This window comes from Manihot esculenta, chromosome 9 (assembly GCF_001659605.2).
Source record: "Manihot esculenta cultivar AM560-2 chromosome 9, M.esculenta_v8, whole genome shotgun sequence".
NCBI classification, from domain to species: domain Eukaryota; kingdom Viridiplantae; phylum Streptophyta; class Magnoliopsida; order Malpighiales; family Euphorbiaceae; genus Manihot; species Manihot esculenta.
Window position 1 is genome coordinate 30,387,048 of NC_035169.2, and position 18,806 is coordinate 30,405,853.

The window sequence follows — 18,806 nt, forward strand, 5'->3', positions numbered from 1 at the left end:
CCAAATCAAGCGAAGGAAGTAGAGACAGAAAGTTAAAAACTGGGCTGACTCACAGAAAGCGATTGGGGCAAGTGATCTGCCCAAATCACCCGCCCCAATCACATTGACAGCAGAAAATACAGCAGAAGCGGGAAAGTGCAGAAATACAAGATTTAAAATAAAGAAGTCCTAACCCCTCTCAAACACTTCAAGATCAGTCCTAGGGCATCTCAAAGAGTCACTCTCAAGATAGACCTCCTCAAGAAGAAGATTTATTCATAATTAAAGAAGAGATCAAAGACAAATACCAATCCAATTTAGGATTCCAAAACCTAATAGGATGGGATTCTTCAGCTATAAAAGGAGGCAGCCAAAACCAGTAAATATATCATCTCTCCATCATCGGCAGTTCTGCAAAAGCACAGTAGCAAGCCTGCGGCAGTCCCCATCTCTTTCTTTTCTTCTTTTCTTTTGTGATTTTGTCCACTATGAGTGGCTAGATCCATTCCTTTCTAGTTGAAGTTGGAAATTTTAGATTTGTGATTAATTGGGAGATTTAAATCTCCATTGTTAAACTTCTATTTATTTTCAATATTTATGCAATTTGATCTTTCTATAATTGTTGCTTTGTTTTTAGGATCAATTTAGGCCTATTGCTTTTAATTGCTTGAGTAACAATTGTTTGAATAATTTAGGTCTATAATTGCTTAGATTATTTAAACACACATTTAATCAAGTTGCATAATCTAAACTTGACCACGCGGTTGGCAAGGTTAGAATTAGGTTTCTCTAAGTCTTAATGTAGTTAACAGTTGTTCGATGTTAAAAACCCCAAGGACGTTCCTTGACAACTTGTTAACTAGTGTTTGATTAGCGAACGTTTCCTAATCAAACTAGAACTAAGGAGGAATTTGGATTGTGAGAAGCGTCTTCCACATCCTAAACTAATTTATTGAAATAAATAGGAGTGTTAAAGAATCAATGATCAATTCTAAACAATCTGAAATAGATCCATACTTCAACTAGAAGCTTTTCTCTTATTGATTTACTAATCTTTAAATTATTTGCTTTCTATTATTAATTAGCTTTAGTACATCTTCAAAACAAAACCCCCTTTTTATTTTTGCTATTTACTTGCCTTAGTCATTATTAGGAAGATATTTGGTGTCAAATCCCTGTGGTTCGACCCTATTGCCACTATCTGCAAATTTATTTGTTGATTGATAATAGGTTTATTTTTGACGGCTTCGACAACCGCTATCACCTCTCCATCTTCAGAACTAACAATAAATCTGTCATCGTCATCCACTTCCTCTTTAGATTCAGCCACCTGCTCAACCACATTAACCTGTCAGCGATCATTATTAACTCTACGTTCTGAACAATTATTCAATCGATGACCAGATTGCCTGCAGCAGTAACATATGTCTCCCGTTGACTTCTGATAAGGATTGGTTTTGCCTCCTTTGTCTACTATAGTGGCGACTGCTTTTCCCTTATTGTCTCTCCTTTCTTCCATAGTATTCTGAGGATTTTCAGAATTTACAACCTTAGGAGGTTGCCCGCCGTAATTGCCTCTATACCACTGCGTCCATGTCGAACCTGAATTTCTGTAATTAAAATTTCGATTATATTACTATCGTGGCTGCCAATCAACACGCTCTTCTGCCTTTTTTGCTATCTCAATGGCATCTACCAAAGTGAAAATCACAGCTACTCCCATCATACAGTGAATTTTGTGATTCAAGCCCCTCTGATAATAAGCAATCTGCTGAGCTTCGTTCTCACAGTTTTCACACCTAGCTTGCAACCTTAAAAACTCCTCGGTGTATTCATTTACCCTTCCATTTTTCTGTACATAATCATGATACTGGTTATACAAAATTTGAGCGTGATCACTAGGTAAGAACCGCTATTCAATCATCTACTTCATCAACACCCAGTTTCTTATGGGTTCCAGCCTCCTCCAATAGCGTTCATTTTGAACCGAATTCCACCAGGCTACTGCACCCCTTTTTAATTTATAGGCCACAACCAAAACCTTTCGATCCTCTTCTACGTTCATAACTTCGAAGAAACGTTCAACCTCCGCCAACCAATCAAGAATAGATTCTACATCAAACGAACCAAAAAAGTTTTGAAGGTCTATCTTTATCTTGTAACCTTCTTGATAATTTTGTTAAGGATTTGCAGGCATAGAATTTGGAACTGGATGGGGGCATTCGGCGGTGGAGGGTTGGTGGATTCTCTGCTGCAGGGCTAACTGTTCGATCATCTCCCTCAATTGTGCCAACGGTGCCTCAATCGCAGCAAGTTGCGCCTCTTGGTTGTCTGCCATAGACAAACTTCGCTCTGATACCAATCTGATAAATGACGTCGGTAGCAAAAGTTAGGCTCAATCCAAGTCTGCCGTAAAGTGTAAGGCTAGTTACTCTGTGTGAACTATGCACTATTTTTTTGTATCATTTTGGTACAAAATACTAAATATAGCAATATCATATTCTATTATCTGCACTATTTTTAACACTAAGAATAATATTTTGTTTATATTTGGATCAAATTGGTGCAATATTATCTCCAATCCCCTATATTATTTTTAACATAAAAAAAATTTTGATTATATTCTTCTCTTATGTTTAAATAATAATAATAAAAAAATAGCGTGGTTACAGTATCACACCAAATATAGCGTGACACTGTACCAATGCACCAAATTGAAGCTAAAACTCTAACACTAAGATGGAATTTGAAGTAGCATTGGAGTTGGTCTTAGAGTAGAGTGTGTTGCAGGCAATTTTAGAAGTGCTTGGACATGTAATTTGCGTATTTTTTTTTATCTAAAAATCTACGTATTGATTAGGAGAGAATGAGGGAATTTGATGGAGTCTCAATGAATTAATATTTTCCTTTTAGCGAGAGAGTTAAAAAAGAGAAAATGAGAGACAAAATTAATTGAGAGCTTAAATTCATGGAATTATTGACTAGAATTTGGATCTGACATTTTTTTTAACCAATTCATGTATTGCATTCAAATGCCTGGTGCGACTACAATACAAAAAAATATAAGCATGAAACTAAACAACATTCCAACTAAATTAAATGAGAGGAGAATCTAACTTAAGAAAAATTCAATCCAAAAAACATAGCCCACCCAATCCATAGCCTAATCCAAAAAACATCTCAGAGAACAACAGGAAGCATCTAGACAAAAATTACCCCTTGCACCGGCTACAGATACCACCAAAAATTAATAATGCCAAAGACGACAATCAAGCAAACGTCGACAACAAAGAAAATCATGCATGTCTAGTAAAAGTAGAAATAGCAAGAATTTTAAACAGAACAAACTCACTAGGGACAATCATGCCTGAAAATGTCAGATACCACCAATAAACCATCGTCACTATCACCCAAACATATGCAAACTATCACCCATAATCAACAAAGGCTACTCACACTTATTTTCGATCAGCAATCAAAGATTAAAATTTGCTATAACGTTTTCGGTCTGTAATAGTTATAGAGCCATTTGAAATGAGCCATAAATAGACTTTGACACTAATATGTTACTGACTCACCCCCAACATGAATAAAACAAAACTCCAAATTCGATGACTTTACTCTAAATAGGACTTGCAAAATTAAAAGTCTATATGCGACGATGGAGAGAGCAAAGATCAAGAGTCCCTACTATCTATCACAAAATCACGATTATATATTTTTCTCACTCACTCTCTAAATACTTTAAATTAATTATGTAGTTACAAGAATCTGAGCTTCTTGTAATATTGAGAAATGCCAACACTTTCAATCTCATTGAATGAAATATATTTATTACATTAATTATTATTTTATCACTTCTCAATTAATTAATAATTATTATATATTTCAATTAATAGAATGGAGAGTGTTCATATTTTATAATTAATTAATTTATTTTATTTCTATGTATATCGATTATTAGATAATTATATTGAGATTTATTTTCTATTTTTTATATATGTCACATAATTCTGAATAATACTTAGACAATAACTATGTGATAATAAATTTATTGATTTTTATAATTTTTCTACTTTTATTTATAGACGGGAATTTAGGATTTTAAATGATAAACTGGAATATAATTCAATCATAATAGTTGGGATTTCATTACTATTCTTATTATTTAATACCAAATTAATTGTTGTAATTTTTTTCTCTCTTTAATTTTCACCTTCAACATGTTTTACCTTCAACATGTTTGATATGTTGTGATGTATAAGTGATAATTAAATTTAAAGAGATTTATAATTTAATTTTTGAGTATTGCGATTATTAATAAGTCGGTCTTTATATTTTTAATTAATAAGTCGATCTTTGTATTTTTAAAAATATATTAAAACGTCCATATTTTTTCTTTCCGTCAATAAAATGGTCATTCTGTTCTCTTTTCCGTTAAAAATAGATAAAGAATGAGAGATAAAACTTTTAAAATTCAATTTTGCTCTCAAATAGAATAATTTATTTAGTCCTTAATACTGCTATTATTAACAAGTGAGTCCCTATATTTTTAGAAATTTATTAAAATATTTTTATTTTTTTTTCATATCTATTAAAACGTCATTATCTTTTTTCATATTTATAAAAATATTCTTATCGTTTCTTTCGGTCAACGTAATAGTTCCTTCTCCTCTTCAAAAAAAAAGAAAAAGAAAAAAAAGAAGAAAAAGAAGAAGATGATGATGAAAGAGAAGAAGAAGAAGAAAAAAAAAAATCGCCTCCTCTTCTTCTTTCAACAAGAAGAATAAAAAGAAAAATCGAAAAAAAAATCAAAGAAAAAGAAGAAAAAATAGAAGAATCAAAGAAGAAAAAGAGGAGGAGAAGAATCCACGAAGAAGGAGAAAGAGGATGAGAAAAAGAAGATGGTAATTTGATTTTTTGTTATATTTTTAACTGTAAAAATAGATAAAAATAGATAGAAGGACTATTTTATTAATGAAGAGAAAAAATAAAAACGTTTTAATAGATTTTTAAAAGTGTAAAGATTGATCGATAATATTTAGAAATTAAATAATAATTTTTTTTAAATTTATATTTAAAAATATTATATAACGGTCTTGTAAACATTTGTTGTTATATATATTAATTTTGATATAATTAAACATTTTACTCTAAAAACAACTGAAATTGATAGGATGCGAGCACCACTTTATTTATATCAATTTTTTTTAAAGAATTAAAATGGCATTATAAAAATATAAAATAGAAGACGCTGAAGGAAGTTTTCTTGGGCTATAAAAGGGAAGGTCCATGGTAAGTTAAGTGGAGTCCCAAGTGATGAAAACCAATTTTCTCTCTCACTCTCTCTCTCACTCAGATCTCTAAAATTCTATTTTTCTACACTGTAAATCGAGTACCCAAAAGGAATCGAATCGGAAGTGGAATACAGAGAACTTGGCTTTGATCTCTCCCTTTCAACTCCCACTTTAAAAGAAGACAGAGTGAGAGCTTAGCTACAAATTCCAAACCGTATATATAATATAAACACAAGCACTATTGCATATTAATGGCAGCACCTCTCTCTCTCTCGTTTCCTTTTAAGTGTTACTGCTTGTTAGAGTAGCTGAACAGCAGTGAATGCTTTTCCTTTTACTTTGGCCTTTCCTTCAACTTCAACATCTATATTCTGTCACTGTTCAGCCCATTGAAACCCGCAGATTTTTTCAGCTTCTCTCTTTTTCCTGCTTTTGAGGTCTCGCCGTCTTTGGCCTTCTGCACTGCCTTTTGTCTGTGGAGATTGGTGGCGCATTCAATTACTTTTACTAAAGAGATCCATAGCTGGAGATTTTTCTCTTTTTTGCTCTGTTGCTATTTCAACACAATTATGGCTATCTTCGCAGAATCTTGGAACTGAGAAATCTTAAATACTCTCTCTCTCTCTCTCTCTCTCTCTCTCTCTCTCAACTGTGCCTTACTGATTCTCGGCTCATGTCAAGTAAAGGACAGGCTTTGAAAACTTAGTCTGTCATTTGGGTCGTAGACGGATCTGTGATCGGTTCTTCAATCCCTTTACTCGAAAGAGACGTCTCAGAACGAGGTTGGCTTCATAGTAGTATATTAGGTTTTCTCTTCTTTGGTATGATTCGTGAAAAACAATATTCAAACTCTGCTCTTTTTGTTTTCAACACTGTTTATGGTTTTCTTTTTGGCTTTTCTTTGAATTTTGTGGAGGTTAACTGTTCATAAAGTATAGACGAACTCCGGTGATTTGCTTGGATCTGTGTGTGTGTACTTATCGGCTTTCGTTATCTGGGGCTTCGTTTAGATTATAGTTTTTGTCTCATTTACTGTCTTTTATATGTTTCAGATCTACCAGGATTTAGACGTTCCCTTTAAAGAGAAAATAAAAAAACAAGAAGATAATGTTGCCTCAGAAGCAAGCAGAAGAAGCAATAGTCTCCAACTTTAGCGAGACGGAGAATCAGAGCAAAGATGAGGAGAAAGAAGATCAACACTCCATGTTTAGCGTCAAGAGTCTTCTGTGGCATGGTGGCTCTGTCTGGGATGCCTGGTTCAGTTGTGCTTCCAATCAAGTACATCCACAAAACACCCATTTTTTTACAATAGCCAAAAAAGAATCTTTCTTTTCTTGACCAATTCTCCTGGTTTCTGCTGCAGGTAGCCCAGGTACTGTTGACATTGCCATACTCATTCTCTCAACTGGGCGTGCTGTCAGGGATTTTGTTACAAGTATTCTACGGGCTTGTAGGAAGCTGGACTGCTTATCTTATCAGTGTACTGTACATAGAGTATAGAAGCCGAAAGGAGAAAGAGAATGTTAACTTCAAGAACCATGTCATACAGGTAAGGTTGCAGCTCGTTCTCGCATCTCAAAGCTTCTCCCACCACGGATATCTAATCTTCAGGGCTAAAAATATCTAAATTAACAGTGGTTTGTCTACTAAAAAGAGTACATTATTTTTGGCTTACAGTGGTTTGAAGTGCTTGACGGGTTACTGGGTCCATATTGGAAGGCCGTAGGTCTTGCCTTTAACTGTACTTTTCTCCTCTTTGGATCTGTCATACAACTTATTGCTTGTGCAAGGTAAGTCCAATTCTCCATTAAACAAGTAAAAATCTGATCTGGGTTTTCTTCCATTGTGTTTTTAAACTGTTGTTTCATTGACGATGATACAGTAATATATATTACATCAACGACCATTTGGACAAGAGAACATGGACCTACATTTTTGGAGCTTGCTGTGCTACTACAGTTTTCATACCATCTTTTCACAACTATCGGATCTGGTCTTTTCTTGGCCTTGGCATGACCACATACACGGCCTGGTACCTCACCATAGCAGCAGTTGTGCACGGCCAGGTAATAACATTACAGAAAATTAACACTTGCTTCTCTCCATCTTTACATTCTGATCGAAAATTTGCGCCTGAAGGTGGAAGGAGTAACACACACGGGTCCAAAAAAGCTAGTGCTTTACTTCACCGGAGCAACCAACATCTTGTATACCTTTGGTGGACACGCTGTTACAGTGTAATCTTTTACTTTTTAACTATAGTATTATAATTTTTCGTCCCTCTATCTCTTCTTGCATTTGTTTCTACACGGCTTCTGTTTGCAGCTTTTGCCGGTATCCTTGGTGTTCGAGACCCACAGACAAAATCATGCAGATTATATTTTTTTGTTCCCCATCCATTTCTCTAGGCCTACGATAATTGAACAGTGAAAATGGTCCTCCTTGATCCTTCCCTGTGTTCCAGCTTCGCTCCTAAACTATTATCTACTATTATTGTAATTGATACCTAATCATGGACTCAATCTGATGATTCAGTAATTGACTTAAACAAGAGAATCCAATGGCATAAAGGTCAATCGAGTCATTTACTTGATGCAACTTCTATACATTCCTGTGAGAATAGTGAATGATGGATGTTAACTTTTTTACAGGGAAATCATGCACGCTATGTGGAAGCCTCAAAAGTTCAAGTATATATATTTGCTAGCTACAGTCTACGTTTTCACATTAACACTTCCATCTGCCACCGCCGTCTACTGGGCTTTCGGCGATGAGCTACTGAACCACTCCAACGCTTTCTCTCTTCTACCCAAATCTGGATTCCGCGATGCTGCCGTTATCTTAATGCTTATTCACCAGGTCTGATTACTAGATAAATTAAACTCTTTGTAGTAATAATTATGAAGTAAATTCTGAAGAAGTAATAACGTGGGGAATTTGGGGCAGTTCATAACATTTGGGTTCGCATGTACACCTCTGTACTTTGTGTGGGAGAAGGTGATAGGGATGCACGACACAAAGAGCATATGCCTGAGGGCACTTGCGAGGCTGCCGGTGGTGATACCCATATGGTTTTTGGCCATTATTTTCCCATTTTTTGGGCCTATAAACTCAGCCGTCGGAGCTCTTCTGGTCAGCTTCACCGTTTACATCATCCCATCTTTAGCCCATATGCTCACCTACAGAAAAGCTTCTGCCAGACAGGTAAAATCTCTAATGATGCTTTTTTATAACCGACCCACAAGGCCACTATCTTTTATCCTTTCACCTTTTTATTTTTCAAATTAATTGGGGGTGAAAATATGAAAATAAAAAAAAAGGTAGTGTCTAGTTGTAATTATCTAGATTTGATAGGGTTATGTTGCTGATAATAGAGTTAGTGGACGCTCCCCGTTTGATGGGGATTCCTACATTCCACAGTTGTAGTGTTGTCCTAAGAGGCTGACTTGAAGGAGTAGCAACTGTGCAAGATTGGGCATTTAATGCTTAGATTTCTAAATATTGAGGGTGTTGGCATGTCATTTTCATTTAGTTATGTGCTACAGTTGAATGAGCTGGCTGTTACATATTGGTTTTAGATTATTGGTATTGGAGTCGCGTGGGGCTAAGAGGTTTTCGAGTTCGAAGTCTTGCCAAAACCGATTCTCCAATTTCTCACTACATATAATATTCTGTTAAGAAATTCTTGGTTGGCTTAATTTTCTCTCTTTTGTTTCTTGTGTTTTCTTGCAGAATGCAGCAGAGAAACCCCCATCCTTTTTACGAAGCTGGACAACGATGTATGCCATAAACACTTTCATAGTGGTGTGGGTTTTGGTGGTCGGCTTTGGCTTCGGCGGATGGGCAAGCATGACCAACTTTGTCAAGCAAGTAGACACATTTGGGCTCTTCGCCAAATGCTACCAATGCAAGCCTCCACTACCTCCGCCAACTTCTAATACTACTGCTGCTGCCCATCACCACTGAGTCAAAGCTCTCTTTACTTTTTATTTTGTATCATACATGGGGAGATAGCAATATCTTTCCTTTCCATTTCATGTGTGCTGGATTTTCCTTTCTCTTTTTCTTTTCCATTATTTTTTTAGTTGATAAAATAGTGTGTTTAATTTGTGATGATTCCTTTGCTATCAAATCATAGGCTAATTAATTAAATCGGAATTAATATAATATATAAAAAATATTAATTAATTGAGACTTGTTTTTGTTTGCTGCTGGAGTAATGATAGCTTGAAGTGGCATTATTACAAGCATGTTTCCAAAGAGAATAAAGAAGTTAAAAAAAGGCAGCATGGCATGGGCGTGTCTCCCTCTGCCCTACCCCCATAATTTATTAAATGTAACGTCTTAAAAAGGCCATGTGTGGACATGGCTTAGTGGCTCTTTTGACCATTGATTCGTTTTTTCTTTTTTTTTTTTTTTAAAAACATAGTGGGCCGTGGGTCCATCTCTTCATTCACATGGGTTGTACGTTGCCTCATCTGTTTCTCACGTGCCTGTCTTTTGCTCTTATGTTTTTTCTCACATGGGAACTCAATACAATTCATCATCATGTGTATCAAAAATCTAAACCTATTTCCATTATTTTATTCAACCTTTGACCTTAGGTTATCAGAGCAAAAAAAAATGTTTGACACTCTTAGCTGCTATCTTTTCTTTTTAATATTGCACATATGTTTACTATATTGAGGTGGAAATGTCCAATTTGATCTGCTGATTAACTAGCTTTACAACAGATTACTTAACAAAAATGAATAGTTACTTGGTTGTCAAGCTTTCACATTGCTTATGCTATGTGAAAATGAAAGATGGGTAGTAAGGACAGCCGAGCTCCCCTACACTGGGAGAGAGGCCGGGCTTCAGAAAAATACAAGCTCAAAACTCATCAAATTATCTCTAAGCAGACTGACTTACTGCTGTAAATTCAAACCTGAACACATGGGATAGGCTGACTTACTGCTGTAAATTCAAACCTGAACACATGGGATAGGCTGGGTAGTTTATGGGCGCGGACCTAATAGGAGATAACTTAACCTGGTAATATGATGTGAATGAGAATAGCTGACCCAGTGATTTCAGTCTTAACAGCACGCGTGCCGGAAGGAATTAAATGGCCACCTGACATGGAGGAATATCCTGATGCGTCCATACATACGGATCTGAGTGATTGAGATAGGTGACAGTATAGTAGAGAGTCGATTAGACGTCACTAATAGATAAAAGGATAAAAGGAAGGAAGTGAAAAAATTTATTTTCTGAATCTCAAAATATCATGTAATAATATTGTTAATAGTGGAGATCCGATACTTTATAAATGGGACTAGGGATGCATTTTAACCTTAATAATATAGCAACCTTAATAAATTTTTTTTTGTTTTTTTCATTTGTTTATTTATTGGCTTATTCCGATCCAAACTGATAATCAAATTCTCACATGCAGCACGACACTACTGACCTAACTTCTTGCGTTTTCTTTACATAGGAGATTGAGAAGCCAGTCTTCATGGATAAGATAGTTTCAATAAGAAACTTGATATTAAAAAAGTGATTTTAATGTTGGGAAGGATTCTTACAATTACCGTTACAGGAAGTTGCATCTAATTAACGTTAATCTGCAACTGCAAGAAACAGCAAGAACTTGATCACAAGCTTTAGTTTCTCGTATAATAATATTCGTAGATACTGATGAAAGACTCTTCTTTTTCTTACAAGAACATGCATATGCATGTGGAAATAAGCATCTTCAAATTATATTTATTATTTATCTGTAATTAAATATGTTTTAAGATCTAAATTCTTCTACCTCATTACTTGGAACTTCAGTTATTCAACAGCTTGTATCTCTCATGGAATTCAATTAATTTTTTATTAGCTAGCAAATTTGATTTGGATCTTTAATTTTGTATTAATGACCATTAAGCATAATTTATTATTTTTATATTATTTAAGATTTAAGCTTAGTTTTGTTTTCAATAATAAGTGAAATTAATGAGTCAGTATTTGTGAAAATATTCCTATAACTTACCTTTTCTTTATTTCACTTAATAAGATTCTTGATTAAGCTGTAAGCGAATGAGCTTATATTAAGTTTAATATTTCTTGTATCACTATTAATGAAATTTTCATTTATGAAAAAAAAATTAATAGGTTTTTTATGATTTATTTCACAATAAAAAAATCAAATAAATTTTAACAAAATCTCATTTTCTTTAAAAATAAAAATTTTGTAAATTAAAAAATAATGAAGTTTTTTATTTTAAATAAGAAAATTAATAGAAAAATGAATTAAATTAAATATTTATAATTTTTTTTATTTCAAATAAGGGTGATAAATAAAAGACAGGGTTTGAAAAAAAAAAATCAATCTAATTTGATTTTTCTTTTTGATAAATCGTTTGAATTATGAGGCTTAATCAGAAGTCTGCATATTAGGCCCAACCACAAATAGAAGAAGATCAAATATGAACAAGGGTAACTTTGTATTTTTTATTAAATATTTACTTACTGAACATAAAAATACTAATTATCAAATGTCTCTTAGATTAAAAAAATTCATTAAGATATTTTTAAAATTTTTAAAAAAATTTATTAATTAATCTATTTATATCGAGAGCATTTAAATTTTTTTTTGTATTTAATTTTTAATTAAATGATTAATTAATGAAATTTTTTTAAGTAGTAATTTTTTTCTTTAAATTATTATAAAAAATAATTAAATTTAATTTTGATTTTATATTTAACATGATTTGATAAGCCTACAAAGGTTTCTTTTGGATCCGATTCATTGTAAATTTGGGCTTGTTCATTGGCCGGCGATCCACTCGATCAATAAAATAACGCTGTAGCTTTTGGTGCAGGAGCAGAGAGACTCAACGAAACGGTCTCTAGCGACGGACCTTATCCTCAAAGCTGAAGCAAGAGTTCAGCTCAGCCATGGCGTCGCTAACAGCAAGAGCACTACCAATGACACCTCAAAGCTCAGTAACAGTTCTCGCTTCTCGTCTTCTCAATCTGAAACCCTAGGCATTTCTCTCCCCTATTCAACTCCTTTAACTCTCTGCCAATGCTTCATCTCGACCAATCGTTCTTCCTCTCTCTCTCGCTTTAATTTGATGCGATGAAGATGTAATTTTAGTTCTAATTCATGTTTTGGATGCTACTTACACAGTGTATTGCGGAGGAGGAGACAAGAAGACAGCCAAAGGGAAGCGATTCAACCACTCATTTGGCAATGTGAGTAGTTCTACAAATTCTTGTTAACCCTTGAAAGAACTCTAGAATTAATGTGGGGGAAGCTCATGATTGTGTTAGCGGAATGTTGTTTTCCAATAGGCGAGGCCACGGAACAAGAAGAAAGGCAGATGACCGCGGAGGATACCAGTTCCCTCATCTCCACCGAGAAATGACTGCTTTGAAGATGAGACCGTCGTCAAGATTGAAGTCGATGAGTCTCTGAGTTAAATGTGAATCGACCCCATGTGCTTTTCTGTAGTCTCTGACTCGAATTTGCCTTTGGTCCTCTCTTCTTCCTTTTGGCATCCACGCGATGCATGGGTGGTCGTGATCCTGTTGTCTTGTACAGAAGTGTTTTAAGCACTTATCTTGAAATGGGGAGCTTGATTTGCTGTTGCTTTTGCTTACGATATGTAGCAGTACACAGCTGTGATGACATTTTTGTCGTAGAAGGTTCCTGTGTTAATCTGATTATTATCTGAACCTGCTGAAACACATGGATCGTTCTTTGTTTTTATTCCTGGCAGTCTTATGTTGTCCACGAAGGAAGAGGAGCTGTGGCTATCATTTTGTGGTCTGATTATTCTACCTGCGGCTTATTGCTAATTTCAGCCGATTGGCTCAAAAGTTTCGATTTAAGGTTAAGATTTTTTTTTTTTTTTTTTTTTTTTAAATATTCTTAATTATTGAATTATATATATTTAAATAATAAGCTCCATTGTTTGCGACCTCTGAAAGTTTACTCAATAAAAGATATTTTTTTAATTAAAAGAAAAATTAAATAATTTTTAAAAAATAACTCTTATCTTTTCAAAAAAATCAATTTTCACTTTTCAAAAATCTTATTAAAATTTTTATATATAAATTTATTAATATATTTTAATTTTAAAATTAAAATTAAAAATTAAAAAATAAATTATTATATTAAAATATATATTTTAAATATAAATTAATTATTTTCCGCAAAAACAGACGGTATTAAGTTTTCTTAAATTTAGCAATTATTTATGGGAAATAATTGATATAACATAATAATTACCCAAAGTAAACCATGCACTAGCACACGAAGACAAGACCACATTGCAAGAGTCTTATAGATAATATTCGGTCTTACCGAGAGAAAAAAGGTCTTGAACGCTTCAGATATCAATTTTTCGTCAAGATTCGCCCACTCAACTTTCAGGGCAAGACTGCATGGGAAGTTACGGTTAAAGGATATATATATTAGATCCCATTACATATAATCACGGATCTCCTATCAATTAGTCGGTATCTGTCGATTTTCAGAAAATATGATAATCAACTCTATTTTCTTATTGTATAAAAACTAATTACTACAGAAACTAAGGTACGCATTCTTACACAAATATTCTTGAATTCTAAACAATTCTTTACATTTGCCCTTATCTTCAGTTTACTAACTTAAGCGTCAGAATGGCTGCCATAAGGGCCAATCACCTCACGTTTTCTTTCTTGCAGAGTGATCAATCGCGATACAACTTCGATTCAGCCAAAATTATTTCATTCCGTTGCCGAGAAGTCCATTGAATTCTCTTTGTTCCTTTAGATTAAAATCGATTTCTTATTTCCTTTTCTATTCTCTAAAATGGTTGACAATTTACGAGCTGCTGTTAAGGCTGCTGCCGCCAACAAGGGCGTAATCGTTTCTGTTAGTGTATATGCTCTACATCATTAATTTGGACTTTTATATTACCCATTTTGTTATTAATAAAGAGGTTTTTGTTATCATTATTATTTGTTTGCATATTACATAATAATAATTTACATCCTTGGTTCTATTATTATAAAGATAATAATATATACAACTAGTATGCATATTGATCAATGATCATGAAATGATTGTGTATGGTGATGCAAATCAATATTATAGATGCATTGGATAGACCCACACTGAGATCATTGCATGGATTAGTGTCATTAGTGAATCTCATAATAGTTATAAATTAATCCTTAGACTTGAGATTGTCATAATTTCCAATATAAGGACTATTATGTTTTGATATAATCAAATGTTGTCTTTAATCAGATAACCATAAAGGTTATGATCGGGCATGATATAAATTATGTAGAGAATATTGAACAATCAAAATAGAATTTGTCCATATCTCTAAGAGAGATATCTTCTGGACTCCTTGATAAGTCAGACTGAGAAATGTATAGTCGTGCTCAAATAAATTGATAGTGTGATCAATGGCATTTGATTTTATCAGTCTACTTGAAAATCAAGTAATCATAAGTTTGAACAATATACATATAATACTGAACATGACTTATGTTCAAACTAAATATTGTGTGACAAAGGGATTAATACATATTCTGTTATAATGCTTTAATTGGACTATCAATCCTCATATTAATTGGGTAGTTATAATATTTTGTTAGAGGCCACTTATAACTTGTAGGTTTTAATAAAGATTGAGCCTACTGCTAGTTAATATGTGTCTATCGGGTTGCACACAAAAAATGCAATATTGAGTTAAGCATTATTAATGGAGTTGATGTCTATTAATCTGATATTAATAATATTATTAATCTTCATTATTATTATTATTATTATTATTAGATAATAATAATATTATTAATAAACCAATATGTATTTGATATAGATTGGGATATCAACCGTTTCTCTCTCCATTTCAATTTGAATTGGATAAATATCTCAGTATCTGTTTTTTGTTAGACTACGTAACAGATACACGCTCTCTAAAGAGTAAGGAGTTGAGAACTCACGTTTTTTAGACGTTGACTCATGTTTTATTCTTTGAAAAATAAGTGCATGCAATTTTTCTTCTGAGAGAAAAAGGGAAACGGAGAAGCCCTAGCCATTTTCAAAAGCTAGTACTCTAGAGGACAAGCATTCATGTGGATACCGGCAGAAAGTGTTCGCAAGAAGCAACACCTAAAGTCCACTGAATATTTCGAAGAAAGCTTCAAAAATGTTAGAATTCGAATCATTCTTTTCGAATTAAATGGATCACTTGGTTCCTGGGAAGTAATCTAAAGATTAAATTTTTGTTCTGTTGTACATTTGATCTACTACGATCTCTGGATTCACTAATAATTTCCACCACTCCTGGTAGTGGACAAAACACCCTATCGATGGTCAACAAGGGAAATCTCAATAATCTGAATAATGAGCAAATACTCCAATACATTAAAAGGTTGTAGACCACTCTCGAACAGTATAAGACTCAGGAGGAGGTCTTATTTATGGCTCCCAGGGTAAGGGAGGATGCCTTTATTGATATTCCAAGGACTCAGATGGAGGCAATTCAAACACAGTCCAAGGGGAAGGCGAGGCTAGAGGAAGAGGAGTCGCCAGACGAGGTGTAATACCCGGCTAGACTCCGGTATCGAAATTCCTACTGTCCGGTGGAATCTCGGATGCCGGAAACCTCTAGAAGGGTAAAATCATGTTTTCATAAAATGTTTTAATGTATTTTATGGTTTTAAGTAAGAAATGAATTGAGTTTTGAATGAAAAAGACTATGGAGGCATTTCCTGGTTCGGCCGCCGAACCTCAAGTTCGGCCGCCAAACATTGGATGGTTTAGGGGGGCAAGTTAGGCTTCCGAAAGAGACAAAGGTTCGGCCGCCGAACCTCATGTTCGGCCGCCGAACTTGCATGAGTTTTGGAGGCACTTTAGGCTGCCGAAAGGTGGTCTGACAGCCCCTATATAAGGGCTCCATGGCCGAAACGGGCGAGTTTTCTCCCCATTTTCGACCACGGTGAGTCCATGCTCTCCCATGGTCGATTTTTTGATGTTTTTCCTCAAATATTTCATGTTTTAACAAGTTTTATCTTGATTTGAAGATATTTGAGCAAAAGAGCAAGTTTTGGAGCTTGGAGACCAAAGAGTTGAGTTCTCCCCCATCTCCGAGTTAGATCGCCTCTCTCCTCGTTTTCCAAGAGGTAAGAGTAGATCCTTAGCTCATTTTATGTTTTAAACTAGTTTTGTGAAAGTTTATGGGGTAGAAATGCATGTTTAGGTTATTATTGAGTTTATGGGTTTATGTTGAGTTTTGAGCAATGTGTGTTGTTTATGTATGTTTGATGTGTTGTAGTTGGGGTTTAGGATAGTTTGAAGCCCCTAGGAGCTTATATATGTGTGTATGCATGCTTTGGAAGTGTTTTGTTTGAGTTGAATGAGTTTGGGAGGCGTTTGTGCATGAAAAAAGCTGGGTTCTGCCACTTTGGGAGGACCCAGGTTCGGCAGCCGAAGGCTCTTTCGGCCGCCGAACCTGCCTGTGGAGGCCAGCTTTCGGCTGCCGAACCCTGCCCCCGAAAGTGAACCCTGCCCCCGAAAGTGAACTTTCGGCTCTGGAGGGGAGTTTCGGCCGTCGAAGGTGCCGCCGAACATGCATGAGTTTCGTCTCTGGAGGGAACCTTCGGCCGCCGAAAGTACCGCCGAAGGTGCATGACTTTTGGCTCTGGAGGGACTTTCGGCCGCCGAACCTGCCGCTGAAAGTGCCCTGTTCAGCCCTCCTTTGCATGATTTCTATGATTGTTTTAAGGTGTTTTAGGGGGTTTGTGGGGAGTATTTTAGAGTCATGTTCATGTATGTTTGGTCCCTCATTTGAGTCCACCTGTGTAGGTTCGGACCCGAGGAACCGAGGACCCCAGCAGTGAGTCAGCTGCTTCAGTGTCTTGTCAGAGCTAGCCTAAGGTGAGTGGAATAACTCTTTATGCTTTAAAGTAAATAAATCAGTTCTTAGCATGATTCACGCATCATGAATGCCATGAGATATATTAGGGTGCTTGCATTAGAATTCACGAATATGTTGCATTGCATAATATGTTGATGATGTGGATGAATGTTGGATGATCCTTTGGCCCTTACTATGATATGATATGTTATGAGATGGTAATGATACGGTGAAAGACCAGTGAGGCCCATTCTACGCCCCTGGCACTATGTAAGAGAAAGACTAGTGAGGCCCATTCTACGCCCCTGGCATTAATGGAATGTTATGTTATGTTATGCTATGTAAGAGAAAGACCAGTGAGGCCCATTCTACGCCCCTGGCACTATTTGAATGTGTAGAGGGCTATAGGTGACAAATTCATCCTTGATGTGATTTGTCTGTGACGTGATGCATTCCATGATATCATATGTTTTAAATATAATATTTTATTATTCTGCTCACTGGGCTCTAGTAGCTCACCCCACTCTCTTAATCCCCCAGGTTTGCAGGTACGGGATAGACCAGAAGGTCAGCTAGAGTAAAGTCACGGTTATATAATAGCTAGTGGTGGACATGATAAATATTGAAATGTAATGTTTAGTACAGTAATGTAATGAATAGTATTAAACAGTTATGTAATGTAATGGTGTTATTGAGGATAGAATTGTGCTTGACCCTAGTATGTTGTTAATCCCTTTTGAGTACATGATTTTAATGATGTTTATGTAAACCAAACTTAATAAATGTTATGTTACCCCATTGGAGCATTGTCGAGGGCTCTAGTGTGGGGTTGATGATTATGTATATGAATAATGCATGCACAGGTTGAGTTTGGTAAATAAATGAGAAAGTTAAAATTTTTATGTATATGTTGATCATGTATGGGATTAAATAGGTTTACAGGATGCATGTCAGGCTTGCTACGAGTCCCGACGGCCTTATGCCGATCTGGATCCTAGTGCCGGTAGCGGTCCGGATTTCAGGTCGTTACAGATTGGTATCAGAGCCCTAGGTTCATATGGTCGGACCTAGAGTGTCGGGATCATAGATATTATAGAAGGTCAAGCACAATAGGGAAATCATGTCTACTAGGATAGGATGTAGAGTCCTGTCTTGAATGATAATGTGAAATGCCATGATTATATGCATGTGCATTAAAGATATGCTATGTATGTGATGTATGTGATGTGGGTTCATGTGTTTGCACATGAACCATTTGATGCTAATGTTTATGTGATGGGTGTTGTTTTCAGTAAGCAAGATGAGAGGAACTCGTCGATCTGCACGATTGACTGGAGTGCCACCCCAGGACGAGGGCACAGATGCCCGTCCTCCTGCATTGCCTAGGGCAATGTCCTGCAGGTCTAGCAGGGAGAGAGCATCAAGGGACCCTAGAAGGTCTTTTGATGTGAGTAGAAGGGGAACAGTGCAAGGTGGAATGTCAGAGGATGTGGGGAATGATATGGATGTGGATCAGAGGAGGGATGACAGTCTTGGAGTGAGTATGTCGGAAGAGGGCATGGGAGAGTCCCAAGGAGGCACTTAGGCCTCGGGATTTGTTCAGCCACCCCAGTACCCACCCTTTTCTCAAAAT

At 35.5% G+C, this 18,806-nt stretch overlaps 1 protein-coding gene and 1 pseudogene across 2 annotated transcripts; both read left to right on the forward strand.

The window, feature by feature from the left end:
* Positions 1–5,255: 5,255 nt before the first annotated feature.
* LOC110623097 (auxin transporter-like protein 2) lies at positions 5,256–9,392 on the forward strand. 2 transcript variants are annotated; one of them, XM_021767977.2, is made up of 9 exons: positions 5,256–6,097; positions 6,329–6,554; positions 6,640–6,825; positions 6,954–7,066; positions 7,159–7,342; positions 7,416–7,513; positions 7,928–8,135; positions 8,223–8,480; positions 9,009–9,392. In XM_021767977.2, the coding sequence occupies exons 2-9, from the start codon at positions 6,384–6,386 to the stop codon at positions 9,240–9,242; spliced, it is 1,452 nt and encodes a 483-aa protein (XP_021623669.1). In that variant the 5' UTR covers positions 5,256–6,097; positions 6,329–6,383; the 3' UTR covers positions 9,243–9,392. The 2 variants fall into 2 exon arrangements, with proteins under 2 accessions (XP_021623669.1, XP_021623668.1); XM_021767976.2 differs by having other exon boundaries at positions 5,256–6,058.
* Positions 9,393–12,081: 2,689 nt separating this feature from the next.
* LOC110623508 lies at positions 12,082–13,023 on the forward strand (annotated as a pseudogene).
* Positions 13,024–18,806: the final 5,783 nt, after the last annotated feature.

What these genes read in the sequence shown, in the direction of transcription:
- LOC110623097 (XM_021767977.2), top strand. Translation starts at nt 6,384, where the DNA reads ATGTTGCCTCAGAAGCAAGCAGAAGAAGCAATAGTCTCCAACTTTAGC. An exon ending in TCAGTTGTGCTTCCAATCAA is followed by an intron (nt 6,555 to 6,639) that starts GTACATCCACAA and finishes TTTCTGCTGCAG; the next exon opens with GTAGCCCAGGTACTGTTGAC. An exon ending in CAACTTATTGCTTGTGCAAG is followed by an intron (nt 7,067 to 7,158) that starts GTAAGTCCAATT and finishes ACGATGATACAG; the next exon opens with TAATATATATTACATCAACG.